Source organism: Dicentrarchus labrax, unplaced genomic scaffold (assembly GCF_905237075.1).
Source record: "Dicentrarchus labrax unplaced genomic scaffold, dlabrax2021, whole genome shotgun sequence".
NCBI lineage: Eukaryota > Metazoa > Chordata > Actinopteri > Moronidae > Dicentrarchus > Dicentrarchus labrax.
This window is the reverse complement of record NW_026136712.1, coordinates 16,796,797-16,810,054: the sequence shown is the minus strand read 5'-3', so window position 1 is coordinate 16,810,054 and position 13,258 is coordinate 16,796,797. Positions and strand designations below refer to the sequence as shown.

General features: G+C 39.3%; 2 protein-coding genes across 2 annotated transcripts in view; both read right to left on the bottom strand.

The window, feature by feature from the left end:
• Positions 1 to 991: 991 nt before the first annotated feature.
• On the bottom strand, positions 992 to 7,666 carry epas1a (endothelial PAS domain protein 1a). Its single transcript, XM_051417832.1, has 9 exons — positions 7,390 to 7,666; positions 6,143 to 6,309; positions 4,904 to 5,151; positions 4,681 to 4,765; positions 4,456 to 4,556; positions 4,154 to 4,317; positions 2,968 to 3,074; positions 2,714 to 2,882; positions 992 to 1,200 (listed from the first exon to the last, which is right to left on the bottom strand). The coding sequence occupies exons 1-9, from the start codon at positions 7,413 to 7,415 to the stop codon at positions 1,137 to 1,139; spliced, it is 1,131 nt and encodes a 376-aa protein (XP_051273792.1). The 5' UTR covers positions 7,416 to 7,666; the 3' UTR covers positions 992 to 1,136.
• Positions 7,667 to 7,840: 174 nt separating this feature from the next.
• Positions 7,841 to 13,258, bottom strand: part of prkcea (protein kinase C, epsilon a) — a 41,194-nt gene continuing 35,776 nt past the window's right edge. The window contains exons 13-15 of the mRNA XM_051417831.1: positions 12,387 to 12,575; positions 10,784 to 10,930; positions 7,841 to 9,724 (exon numbers count right to left, since the gene is read on the bottom strand). Of these exons, the coding sequence (XP_051273791.1) occupies positions 9,575 to 9,724; positions 10,784 to 10,930; positions 12,387 to 12,575 (486 nt within the window). The 3' untranslated portion in view covers positions 7,841 to 9,574. The remainder of the gene's footprint in view (positions 9,725 to 10,783; positions 10,931 to 12,386; positions 12,576 to 13,258) is intronic.

Below are 13,258 nucleotides of genomic sequence, written 5' to 3'. Positions count from 1 at the left end.
AACTTAAGTACAGTACAAGCACCTCACATTTGTTCCAGTAGTTACATTCCACCACAGCTATATATTTTTTTAAACAGATCCCAAGTATGCACTGAAATACAGTGATTCAAACACTGCCTAACAACTTTTTTAGTCACTCATTTCATCTTTTATTAATTTCACTTTTCAACCAAATTTAGCCCAGCAGTGTGCTGTTCTTTGTTATGATCATTGTCATCATGCACTTTATTCAGATTTTTATTCCAAATCTCATTATGACTGAGTTTCATACCAGCAAAGCCAGTTGAACTGAAAGTGTAAATAGTCTGTTATGTGTGTGTGTGTGTGTGTGTGTGTGTGTGTGTGTGTGTGTGTGTGTGTGTGTGTGTGAATTTAGAAGCTGAGAGGTAAAAAGTTGAAAAGTTTCCCACGAGAACGTTCCTCTTGAGTGTCTCTATTCAGGAAGCTGTGGCTTTGGCTTGCGTCTGCTCACATCTCCTCATCAGCACAATGCATATCTCTCTATATATACTCTGTGTCTGTGTGTGTGTGTGTGTGTGTGTGTGTGTGTGTGTGTGTGTGTGTGTTTGTGTGTTTGTGTGTGTATTGTACATTGTGTCAATGCTTGACAGTCAGATGTCACCCCACGTGTCAGGTGGCCCAGAAGGAAACCCAGCAGGAAGTAAGGTCAGGCCCAGAGAGGTCAGAAAAGAGTCAAACTGCATGCTTTCATCAACAAATGACAACTCTCACTACGCCCCGTCAACTGTCTGTCAACCACAGTCTACACCTACAACTTCCAGTTTTCATATAGAGTAACAGAAGTTGTGTTACTGCAACGACTATGCAAAACAGTGTGAAAAAAGTGTGAACTGAAGGGCTCAAACAGCTTCAAGTAAAAAACATTTTAGTTGTCTTTGTTCAAATATATTAAAGCTACTGTATATCTATAGTACTACACATCAAATAATGTAGGTGGATATCCTTAGACAAATCAAAAACACACAGCAAGTCGTTTTACATTGGAATGTTTTATGTCTAATAAAAGTTAGATAAATGAAAATATTAAGAATTACGAATTCACAGACAGAGGTAGAGAAGATAGTTGTTTTTTTGAACAAGGGTTTTGTTGTTGTTGTTTTCTTCAGACTGCAGCTTCAGCTCATATATCTGTAGGTTGTCTGGTCCAACGAGAGCTGCAGGGACGGCTCCTCCACACCACTGTGACACACACAGACACATGCATACAGCATTAAACCATTTATAAATAATAATACTCTAAAAACAGCTACACAAGCTACCTCTACTATAGAGCCTCGAAACACATTGGTTTTTGTTTTACTTTCAACCATTTAACAAAGCAACACAACACAAAAATAATTGCAAACTATTTTGAAAATCATTTTAACTTATTGAGCAAAAATGCTTCACAGGTTCCGGCTCAGTTCCTTAAATGTCAGAATTGCTGCTTTTTCCCCCCAGTTTATAAAATTGTAAATGCAATATCTTTCTGTTTGGAACTGTTCAGGCAAAACAAGGAATTTATAACTAATTTTAACAGTTTTATGACATTTTATAGACTAAGACTGAAGCAAACGATAAGTTATTAGCTTCATATGCCGCCGTTTACTGAAGCACTTGCAGAGATTTGAAACCTGCTTTGAGATTGGTAATCAATGACGGTAAAATATACTTTAGAACTAAACATAGAGGCAGTTTCTAATCTAACACTCCTATCAGCAGGACAAAAGCTCACTGTCACTGTCTAAATAAATCAGATTTATTACATGACAACACTATGGTTAAGGTTCAGTTTTGAGAAAGATAATTGTTCAGATGAAAATGACTACTCTGTTAGGGTTGGGGGACTTTCCTCATCATTTCCTCAAGTCTAGCAAAGTGATAGCATAAACATGACACTTTTCTCACGTTAAGGAAATCATTGTTTCGTTGCTGACTCTTCAAACAATCTTGCACATCAGTGCAACTTTAACCGCACCAACAAACACCCAAAAGTCACACTTCAAGCCAGCACGGGCTAATATTCACTTCCATTTTACGTGAGCAAAGGGGCGAATAAAACACTGCCAGTAACCTGCAAACTGATTTCTGTTTGTGGCACCGCCCACATTGTGTCTATAGCCGTGCTAGGGGGTCTGTGAGGTTGTAGTGAGGCAGAGGGGTTGAGCTGAATGCTAACATCAACATGCTAACGTGCTCACCATTAATAATGTTAATATACTGATGTTTAGAATAACACAAAGTACAGCTGAGACTGATGGAAGTACCATTATTTTTGCAGGTATGATTGGTAGCTTAGTCATAAACCAAAGTATTGGACAGATTATTACATCTTAACCTAATGATGCTGCTTAAGGGAAGGTCATCAAACTGACTAATTCATCCTAATGTCTGTATCAAATTTCATGGCAGTCTGTCCAATAGTTGTTTTTTACTTGAAGCCACAAAGCCTCATGGTGGCGCTAGAGGAAAAAGCAGGGGAATCACCAAAGTCTGCAGGATTCATCCTCCTGTGAACATAAATGTCACAAAATTCCATCTTAATCCATCAATCAGTTGTTGAGATTTTTAGTTTGGACCAAAGTGGTGGACCGACCTGACCAACACAGCCATCCCTAGTATGGCAACTAAATAGTCACTGTGATGGGTTAAGCTTTATCAAGGTAGTTTTAATTCTCAGCAAGTAGATTAAAATCAAATGACACACACACACCTGAGGACATAGGTAACACAAAGGATGCAGAGTGGCTGGTTGCCGCTGAACCTGGACTTGGAGGGCCGGACGCTGGGTATGACGGCACTGTGACTCTCCACCCAGACGTAACCTCCATTTTTCACCAGCATCCTGTACTGACCGCTGACTGACTGACTCTTACAACACACTGCAGGGAGAGCGAGAGAGATCTGGAATGAGATATTCACCGGTGTGTAATATGTGTGTGTGTGTGTGTGTGTGTCAGTACTAACAGTTCAGATGATTTTTGGTCAGACACTTTGTGTCCAGTGTGTGACAGAGATTATAGATGGAACGGCCCAGCAGCTCCTCAGGACGGTAACCTAACAGCGAAGTTACTCTGCAAACACACAAAGCAGAAACAATAAGAATTTAGTCTTTAAGCATCAACTGAGCACATGTTAATCATGTACAGTAATTACTACTATTTATACGTTTGTGCTTTTAAATGGTCCAAAAATATGCTGATTACAGTGTAAGCTCTTTACAGTAACCTAATAAAAACACATTATTTTATCGTCATATTCAATTTTGCTTATTCAGCAGCAGCTGCAGCACAAGTTTCAAGTTTACTGATATTATGCAGCCATGGCATCTAAAATTGAAAAGGGGGGAAGGTAAAAAGGGAACAAAGCAGTAGTTGTAAATCTAAATTATTTTTTTCATCTTTGTTACGCTAAATTAACCCCTTAAAATCCAGCTTTCTCTTCTATCACATTCAGTAGTTTGTTAAAATCATCTCATTTCAATCTCACAGTATCAGATATTCATATATTCTTTGTCAGCTTGCGTCAGCTCTTCAGCGAAGCTATACGACGTTTACATTGAGAGAAACACTCAACCTCAAGACTCCGTGCTTTAAATAACTGCATCATGGCAATATTCTAGATGTATTGTGCATCATTTTGTACACATTTGCCCAGAAATGTGAGATCTCCACTGGGTTTTAAAATAAATGTATGTGGGTTTGAATTATGTTTAGCTTTGCAGCATGAATTTGTAATTGGGTCAGTGAGATTTAAACAATACAAAATAATCTTATTTGAGACAGCTGCTAATGGTTTGAGTGTTTTATTCAGTGCAGCACAGAATTAAAAAAAAGTTTATTAATCTTCCTTCCTTTTTCTAATTTCATAATGTTCAACATTGCAAAATTAAATCACAACTCCTCCTTATTACATTACATGGAAATAAAAGTCAAAGAGTATGCAGGGTTCTTTCTCCACTGTTTAAAGTAAAAAGTAAAAGTAAAACATAAGCAGGGTAACTTCCACTTTTTCGCATCCTTTTTCACTTCCATTTAATATGATATATTATTATTATATGCAATGAAGTACACAGACAAGACAGTTGGTTACTCACTTGTATATATGTGTTTGTGTACCGTCAAGCGTGTGTGTATACATTTGTGTGAATCACCTCTGGTCACAGTATGTGAACTTCATGTCCATGCTGTGCTGGCTTGTGAAGGTGTGTATGCTGAGGAGCATGTGCGAGAGCGGCAGAGGCTGGCAGGTCAGCACCAGGCAGGAAACCGAAGATGGGGTGAGACACACCTTCGCTCGGCCCTGACAATGGAGAACCTAAACCACAGCGAGAGTGGGATTAAAACTGGGCAAATAAACACTATCGGAAACTTTTTGCTGCTTCACGATGTTAGAAATTTTCAGGAAGAGAGAAAAAGTGTGAATTTGTGTTTTAAGCGGTTATTTCTCACTGACCTTCCACGTAGCTGACTTGAGGTTGGCGCTTCTTCCTCTGTGTGTCAGAGCACTTTTTATCCTCAAGACAAAGTCCCTCTTTGCACCCCACCAAATTTCCTCTAAAAAATAAGTAATTTAATAAGATAAACCTGTTCAAACAGAGTCCTCCACGCTCACACACACACACACACACACACACACACACACACACACACACACACACACACACACACACAAACACACCTGCTGTAAGACGTAGATTACTTCTGATTTCGTCATGGTCACCGGGGTGAGTAAACTCAAAAATATTGTGTCCCATCAGCTCAGTCTGTCAGAGAATGTTTAGTTTTGATTAGTAAATTCTGAATCCTAAACATATACCATTACATCATTCATATAAAAATGTGTGTTTAGGTGTGTGTGTGTGTGTGTGTGTGTGTGTGTGTGTGTGTGTGTGTGTGTGTACCTGTGTCAAGCCCATGTACTTGCTGATATTGTCAGACAGGTAGATCATGTCTCCCTCAGTGGACAGGACCATCAGAAACCCCTCCAGGATCCTCAGGTACATGTTCGCCTCCTCCGAGGCTTCCACATACTCAGTTTCTTTCTCCTCCTCTTCAAATCCTCTGTCACACTCTCGCCGGTTCTCTCCACCTTCCATCACTTGTACATATTTTACTGCATCACTGGCCTCTGTTTTTGTCCCAGTCTTTTCTGAAACAGCACAAGATTGTCAGTGATTTCATTGATTGTGCTACTGATTGATTTTTTCTGCATAATTGCTGTGAAAAATAGCTCCTTTCATGGGAAACAACTCTACATTGTCAGTGAGATGGGTATTTGTGGCAACTATGATGAAAGGATGTGGTGTATGGTGTGTATTTGTGTTCCAGGTGTTATTACTCATGTTATCAAGGACTTCCCCCATCTAACACCCGTCTGCATTTCCTTTTCTTTTTAAAGCGCGGGGGGGTCTTATTAACACACAAGCTCACCAGAACACATGATTTGTGTGTGTGTGTGTGTGTGTGTGTGTGTGTGTGTGTGTGTGTGTGTGTGTGTGTGCCATGAATTTAACCAAGAACTGTCTTTATACACGTAGGCCCATTTGAAATATACTGTACTTTTGGACACACTCATTTGAAAGCTGTATCTATTGTACAAAAAATCTTCTGATTGATAGAGCAGGCAGACATATTAAATTATTGTTATTGTAAAGCATATTCTTCGTTGAACGACTCTTAAGTGAAGATGTTTCGGGATACTAACTACTAATAGTACTATATGCATTATATAAAGTATAAATTTATTTAGTTGTCATTATATACATATTAATATTGTAAATGGAAATATTTCTGGTGATAGATGTGGTGAATAACTCAGAAAAGAATAATGAAAGTAAAATTTATATAAGTATTCTTTGCCATCTTTTTCTTTACAGATACCATTTTATCTAAATACTGCAAAAATATGTCACAGTATATATGAAATATACATATATCAATGAATAGCATCTGCATAAATATATATTTAAATATATAGAGATTTTTGCCTGTTTTTGTATTTTGAAACACATTTTTTGTCCAGAAATGGTGTCAGGCCTTTTCATATGTAGATGCTAGCATTCTTGATGTGTGTGTGTGTGTGTGTGTGTGTGTGTGTGTGTGTGTGTGTGTGTGTGTGTGTGTGTGTTGACTGTCGGTACCTTTGAGCAGTGCTTGTGTGCGTATGTAGCTGAGGGTGAGGCGAATGACTGAGGGCTTGTCCAGGTGAGCTCGGACAGTGGGTTGGAGCGGCAGGAGTCGAGATAAATCTCCAAACACATCAGACTCCACCCGGCGTCTCCTTCTGGCCGCCTCCCGGCTGATCGCCCTGCAGAGAAAAGAGGTCAGGAAAAAAACATTGACTCAAGTCATCTCAATAAGATTAGCATGCATTTATTTAAAATAAAAAGAATATTAAGTACAGCAAAGTCACTATTAACAAGGCATTACAGATATTAATAACATATGCTATATGAATAATGATAGAATACATACACAGCACTCTACAACTGTAAATTGGCTGATTATACAATGGTTGAAATTGTAACTTAACTTTCTATTGTAATAGAACAGAAAATACTAAACATGCTTAAAGAATATTGTGTTTGTTTGTTGTTACAGTTATTAAGATACATTAAAAATGTATGCATAAATTCAAGTGAGTCAAAGTGAGTATTGCGGATGTACAAAACTGCAGTGCATTAACTCACAGACTCTTTGACGTACTCTACTTATAAAGTAATACTGCTTTTTACTGCATATTTTCCTCACTACAGCTGTAATTTTGCAGATTCAGATTGTACTTTCAGCAAGACCTGAAACTGATATAACATCAACGTTGTCTGGCAAAAAAAAAAAGATGACCCTGAAGACCCTGAAAATATTTTGTAGACACATTGACTTTTTGACATCTGATGGCTTGTAGAGAATTTCTCAACATTTAAGGAAGCATGCAATACTTACAAACTAAGATGACGCTGGTGAGTTAGGAAATCTCCAATCTGAGGTTATTTTCATGCTTTGAACAGTATGCTTACATTTACTTTTGACAAAAGTACATTTTACTGCTAATACGTTTTTCATTTCACTTAAAATTTGCAGCAATTTTACTATTTTTCTATTGGGGTTTTGTTATTTTTAAAGGATTTGAGTAGTGCTTCCACCACTGATGAACTGAGGGGTAAGGACAGTAGTGCATTGTGGTCAAGATTGAAGTTATCTAGATGCCCAGCGTGGCCACAACACCATCTCTGGGCTCACCACATCACCTCAAATACTGACCCAACTGGCATCAAAACAATTCAGCTGAAGCAAAAATAGAACAGTTTAACTATTTTTGAAAACATCAGATGCACTGTGAAGAGAGTTATCAAAATATCTCTGTGCACAAACAAACATGCAACTTTACCTTCTCTTCTCCTTGTCGGCTGTCATCGTGTCCCACAGGCGTCTCTATCCGGTGTCATGGTAAATGCTGAGATGAGAGAGACGGTACCAGCAGGAGTTCACAGCACAGCCGGGAATCTCCCAGCTACAATTTGCACCTTCGCAGGTAGTCTAATTAATCAGAGAGGCAATTAGTGGTGCCAAATGTCACAAGGCAAGTGGTTGAACAGCCTCCAGCAAGTGTCCCCACTCCCCTCTGCATGTGCATCACCTACAGACCTCCAAAAACTGAGCACAGTGATAGGTCAGATGGCCAGGAAAAGCATCAACCTCCCCTCCCCTCCCCTTCCTCTCTCTCTCTGTCTCTCCACTCCTCCCTCCCCTCACTTCTTCTCTCACACAAACTTTAAAGCATCCCACAGAAAACCACAGATAAGCCTCTAAACGGAAAGACGACACAGAAGAGTCTGGGATTGATGTAGACAGCTCAGTGTTTTATTGGAATCAGACCAGACAGGACTAGCCTGGCTGTTGCACTACATTTTGGCACAGAGTAAGATAGTGTGACCAGGAACAGCCCTACCCCTGGGTGCACAAAGCTTCACTATACACCGACTCTACTGCACACAGAGCAACCAGCTCGCCTTCAGATCACTGTATAGTACACACGACAACAGTCCTTCTCTGTGTGTGTGTGTGTGTGTGTGTCTGTAAGAAAGAGAGTGAGAAGAAGAGGGAGGAGGCAAAGGAGAGAGTCTGTATGTGGTGTTTTTGTCTGTGTGTGTGTGTGTGTGTCTGTGAGAAATAAGAGGTAATTCAGCTGCTGGTTTTCCACATTTCTTTTCACCCGGCTGTAACAGACCTATGATAGTATAGTTATAGTATTTTACACAAAGGTTTCCTCCAGATACACTTTACAATAATAATAATTATTATAATAAAAAAAAAGAAAGAGAGCAATAAGAAAGAAAAGCCATTCTTGAAAAAAGCAAAAGTCAGAAAAGCAAGTGGTTTTGGCTGAGTGAGACGGCTGCTGGAGGCGGGAAAGGGGAATTGGTGCTTTGGAGGACAGGGGAAGGAAAAGGGGGGCTGAAAATACTGATGGTAACTATAGAAACAGAAATGCTGAAGACAAAAAGTCACACACCGACAGAGAAGGAAAAAAAAAAATCACGCATTCACACATACGAAAAATGTACATTCACGACAAAATAACGCCCACAGGCCAGCACATTCACGCCGGCTGGACAGACACGGACTCTGAAACTAGCAGATGGATGAAATAGCTGGAAATCGGGCTTTTAACTGCTACACAGGCCGCCTGTAACACTCTGCTCCACATAATTAGTTCACTAGCCTGTAACTTGTTAGCTCGACATTCACTTTATATACACAAGACAGAAGGACGTGGAGTGAATGTGTCAGAAGATGAGAGCAAAATTTCAATCATACTAACAAAAAACATTTTGAGGAGAAAAAAAAGACAAAAATAACACATGAACGAACAAAAACCGTAAAATATATAGATAGTCAGGGTATTGCACAAAGGGTATTTGGCCCTAACTGGTCCACAATAAGGACAGTAATAACACAGGTAGGGTGCTTGTCCATGCGCCACAACTCTCCTTTACTAGCAGACAATACCAACACAATACAGCCACTCAACACAGGCTATATACAGGCCTCTGAGCCCAGCACCTACTGTACAGTCCACATATGTGCTGGGGAGAGAAGCAGTGGGTGTATGTGTGTGTGTGTGTGTGTGTGTGTGTGTGTGTGTGTGTGTGTGTGTGTGTGTGTGTGTGTGTGTGTGTTTAGTTGTCTGAGCATGTGCAGTGAGCTCATAGGTGTGTGAGAGCGTGTTTTGTGTGTAAATCTGCATTAAAAGTGTGCTCGTGGGAATGTGTGTGAGAGCATGTGCAGGTGTGTATATTCATATTCATATTCATATTCATATTCATAGTCATATTTATATTCATAATAAACCCAGGCAACAAGAACAACACAATGCAAGTAAAGAATATTCCAAAAGTAACAACAACCAATAGCTTCAAAGTAAAGGAGTGACCGTATGTGTGTGTGTGTGTGTGTGTTTTGTAAAGGGATTTATGGTCAGCGGTGTGTGCGAACGTGCAAAGTGTTGGATCAGTGTGCGTGTGTGTGTGCGTGTGTGTGTGTTAGTGTGTGTGTGTGTGTGTGTGCGTATGTTAGGTCTGCGCCTCCTCTGGGGCGCAGTAGGAGAAGTCTTTGAACTCCTCCTGGTTGATCTGTCGGATGATGGCCTCGTCCGTGGGCGTCAACACAGGGTCCTCCTTGGTGAAGTCCTGGTCAAAGTTATTCACATCTCGCTTGGTCTTCTGCAGAGACACACACACACACACACACACACACACACACACACAGGGGGAAGGACGTCAGAGAAAAGAAACAATCTATTGCTGTAAAAGTGATATCAGAGCGACACCTTCTGACCACTGAGACTTACTGCCTTTTCTGTGATAACCCACACCTGTGCATGTTAGCTACATGTGTGGTAACATGTTCTACAACATGTGGCTGGACACCCAGAATAGAAAATGTAATTATAAATCTTTCTTTTTGAGACTTCTTTCCTCTTTTTATCTTTCCTTTGCATCTTATTTTGAAGTACAAGCGATACAACACCTGCATTTTAATGCCAAGCCAAACTTTTGGTGTCTGGTGTTTGGTGTCAGTGCACAACAACCAGCCCTCGGCCTCTACACATTGTTTAAATAAGTGCATCTGAGACTAAATATACTATTTAGTTCTCATTAACACATGCAACCTGTAATAAGAGATTACAAATACACACTGCCTTGGTTTAAGGGATCACAAGCCAAAACGTTTGGGAACAGTACACTTTAATTAAGGCTCAAATGTTGGGGTTTTAACTTTTAAATGAATTTACTTAAAATGTGAATTTATTGCTATTTAAAAAATGTGACAATGACACAAAAATATTATTTTGGGGGACCATGCTACATAATCAGTGGCTCATTTGCATTTTCCCTCTTTGTTCCATCACCATGAGCTGAGCTGTTCACACAGGAGGACCTTGGTTTACTGTAAACTGCAGAGTAAAGTGTTCTTGCAGCAGGACACAAGTTTTGCATGTGTGCAGGATAAAATCCTTTTGCATCTTTTTTTAAACAATCTTGGAGTTTTTTAGTAAAAGTCAGTAAAAGACAAAAATAAAATACCCTTAAACATAGGATACATATATACATACATCAGTTACGTCAGATTTACAGTTCTGTAGGATAGACTGAAAACATTTGTCTTTGTTTATTAGTATATGTGTGTCTGTATGTGTGTGTGTGTGTGTGTGTGTTTGTGTGTGTGTGTGTTTGTGTGTGTGTGTGTGTGTGTGTGTGTGTTATGTGTGTGTTTCTTACAATCCGGGGTTTAAAGGGTGGTTTGACTTTTCGCTGCTCCAGCAGGACCCAGTCGATCTCTCTGAAGAAGGCATGGGTCTTGATGGCCTCCTCGCAGCCCTGGCTCACCACGCAGCCAAGACGCTTGGCCGGGTTCTTGGTCATGAACTAGACACAAACACAAACGCACACACTTTTGATTTCAAACTATAACCAGCTGAAAACCAGCCCCTTTAAGACGCTTAGCTGTGGTTTCATCCATAAAATGACACGCAGAGAAGCAGAACGAGGGGTTGAGCAGGAAGCATTTCAGTGCTAATAATAGAGCTGAGGCATTAATGGCTCTGTGGATGGTACAAACAAAGAGGCATAGTGGCAGAGTGATGAAACAGGTCAGCGGAGAGCTGGTGTTATTTACTGTCACTGAAAACTGCGTCTCTTTTGTTCTGCTGTCTGTTCAGTATTGTGAGAGCACTTTGTGATCTACTGTGATTTTATGATCGCATTGTTATTACTTTAACCTCTTTGACTGCCTTTTTTTATTCTTCTCTGTATCACAGCAAAGTGACTCGTAACACCTCTGTTAAGTGCACTTGAGTTGTTTGCCTGCAACTCTGAGGATATGGACATGAATGATAGTGTGAGAAAAATGACCACAAGAACATAGGACGTACACCTAGAAATCCTGAGCAAAACCTTTTTGCATGAGGTGAAATCTTTTCAAAGTAAAGTTTTGGAGGTCACAGACATTTATTTCATAATGCAGCATGGTGATTTAAAGGTGAAAATTGTGGGTTACATTAAACATGACAATCTAACCTTTAATTGTTAATTGTAACTTAGCCCCCATTTGTGCCTCTCGTGTAATACCATTGAATTCATAATATCCAATTTTGAAATACCCAGGTCATTTAACAAAATGGATGGTTTTTGGAAAGATATTTCAAGATTCCTCAAAACACTTTTAACCATCTGGATGAAAAAATATTCCATCTTCTGCTTCCCAGTTGTGTCAAACAAAGATGGTTTTTGTCTCTTTGCTCAATTTGTACAACATGAACCGACCATAAATAATTAATCAATTTAATTTGTCAATATTGATATTAATTTATATTGTCTGATATTTCCAAACAATGTGTTCATATATTTCTTGTCTTCCTTTTTATTGTGTGACAGGTGGAATATTTTTTCATCCAGATCTTAAGAAAAGTCTTTGGACACTGGACGATTAGCTCTTTGACTCGAATGTTAAACTAACGCACAAATCACAAACTGAGGCTTTATGCATTCAAGATGTAAAAAAAAAAAAGAAGAAGAAAAAAAAAGCCAATTTTGAACTTAATTCAGCCCATTATGACGTCCAAATCATCACATAAATGACGGAAAGCTTTTGTCTAAAGACCTCCTCACAGAAAGATTTAGTTTTTGTTGAGTTATGTATTTTTCATACATCATCTGATTGGGACAAAATCTACTGAATTAAATTATGCTAAAATTAAACTATTCTTCATTTCACTTGGACGGACATGCCCTCTTGAAAAGAATTTAATCGCTCCTCAAACTCTAATAATCAAATGAAGAAACAGTTGAAAGATGTGTTTCATGGTGCAGAGAGGACACGTACCGCTCTAAGGATAGAAACAGCTTCTTTGCTGAGCCACACGGGATAAAGGACGTCGTCATGGAGAATTGACTCGAACAAGTCGTCTTCGTTATCAGCTTCGAACGGAGGCTGTCCGGCCATCATCTCATACATCAGCACCCCCAGGGCCCACCAGTCCACAGAGGCTCCGTACTCCAGCTCCTGCAGGATCTGAATTCAACAACATGACACGGTTCAACATAGAGGACAGTAACGGCGACACAGGTCTGCTGGTGCAAAGGACTTGATTCAAAACCACCAAAAAAAGGTATCAACAGTTAAAGAAAAAGGAGTCATTTTTACTGTCGGGTGACATGAGGGAAAAATAAAGGAATAAAAGAAAATAGGAATGAAAGTGGGAAAAAAGGAAAGGAAAAGTACATAAACATTTCTCTAAAAGGTTTTAGATTGATGTATAGAAGTCATTGTGTTGTCCCCCTTAAACCAGGCTGGTTTAAGGTTGACTTTTGGAAATACAAGATTTTTACCTGACGACAACCATTAAGTAAGTACCAGTAATTACAGCTGAAACGATTAGTCAGTTAGTTGACTGACAGATAATCAATCTGGGACTATTTAAACATTTATTCAAGCAAAAATGCCAAAAATGTCCAGTTTCTTAATTAGGAATATTTGCTCGTTTTCTTAATCTTCTATGAATATCTTTTGGTTTCAAACAAGATATATGTTGACCTGGCTGAGTTGAGTACTTTTGACTATTTTCTGACATTTTATGGACCACATGTTTAATCCATTTCTCAATTATTAAAACAATTGTTAGTTTTTTACACCACAGTGGGGCTTCTCGGTTGGAAACAGATATAATGGTTGGAAAGCTCACCAGCGACATCTGT

Coding starts and splice junctions, on each gene's coding strand:
- epas1a (XM_051417832.1), bottom strand. CDS start 7,415: ATGACAGCCGACAAGGAGAAGAGAAG. Junction 5,152..6,142: donor CACACAAGCACTGCTCAAAG/GTACCGACAGTC, acceptor GTGCTGTTTCAG/AAAAGACTGGGACAAAAACA. Junction 4,318..4,455: donor TCAAGTCAGCTACGTGGAAG/GTCAGTGAGAAA, acceptor GCTGTGGTTTAG/GTTCTCCATTGTCAGGGCCG.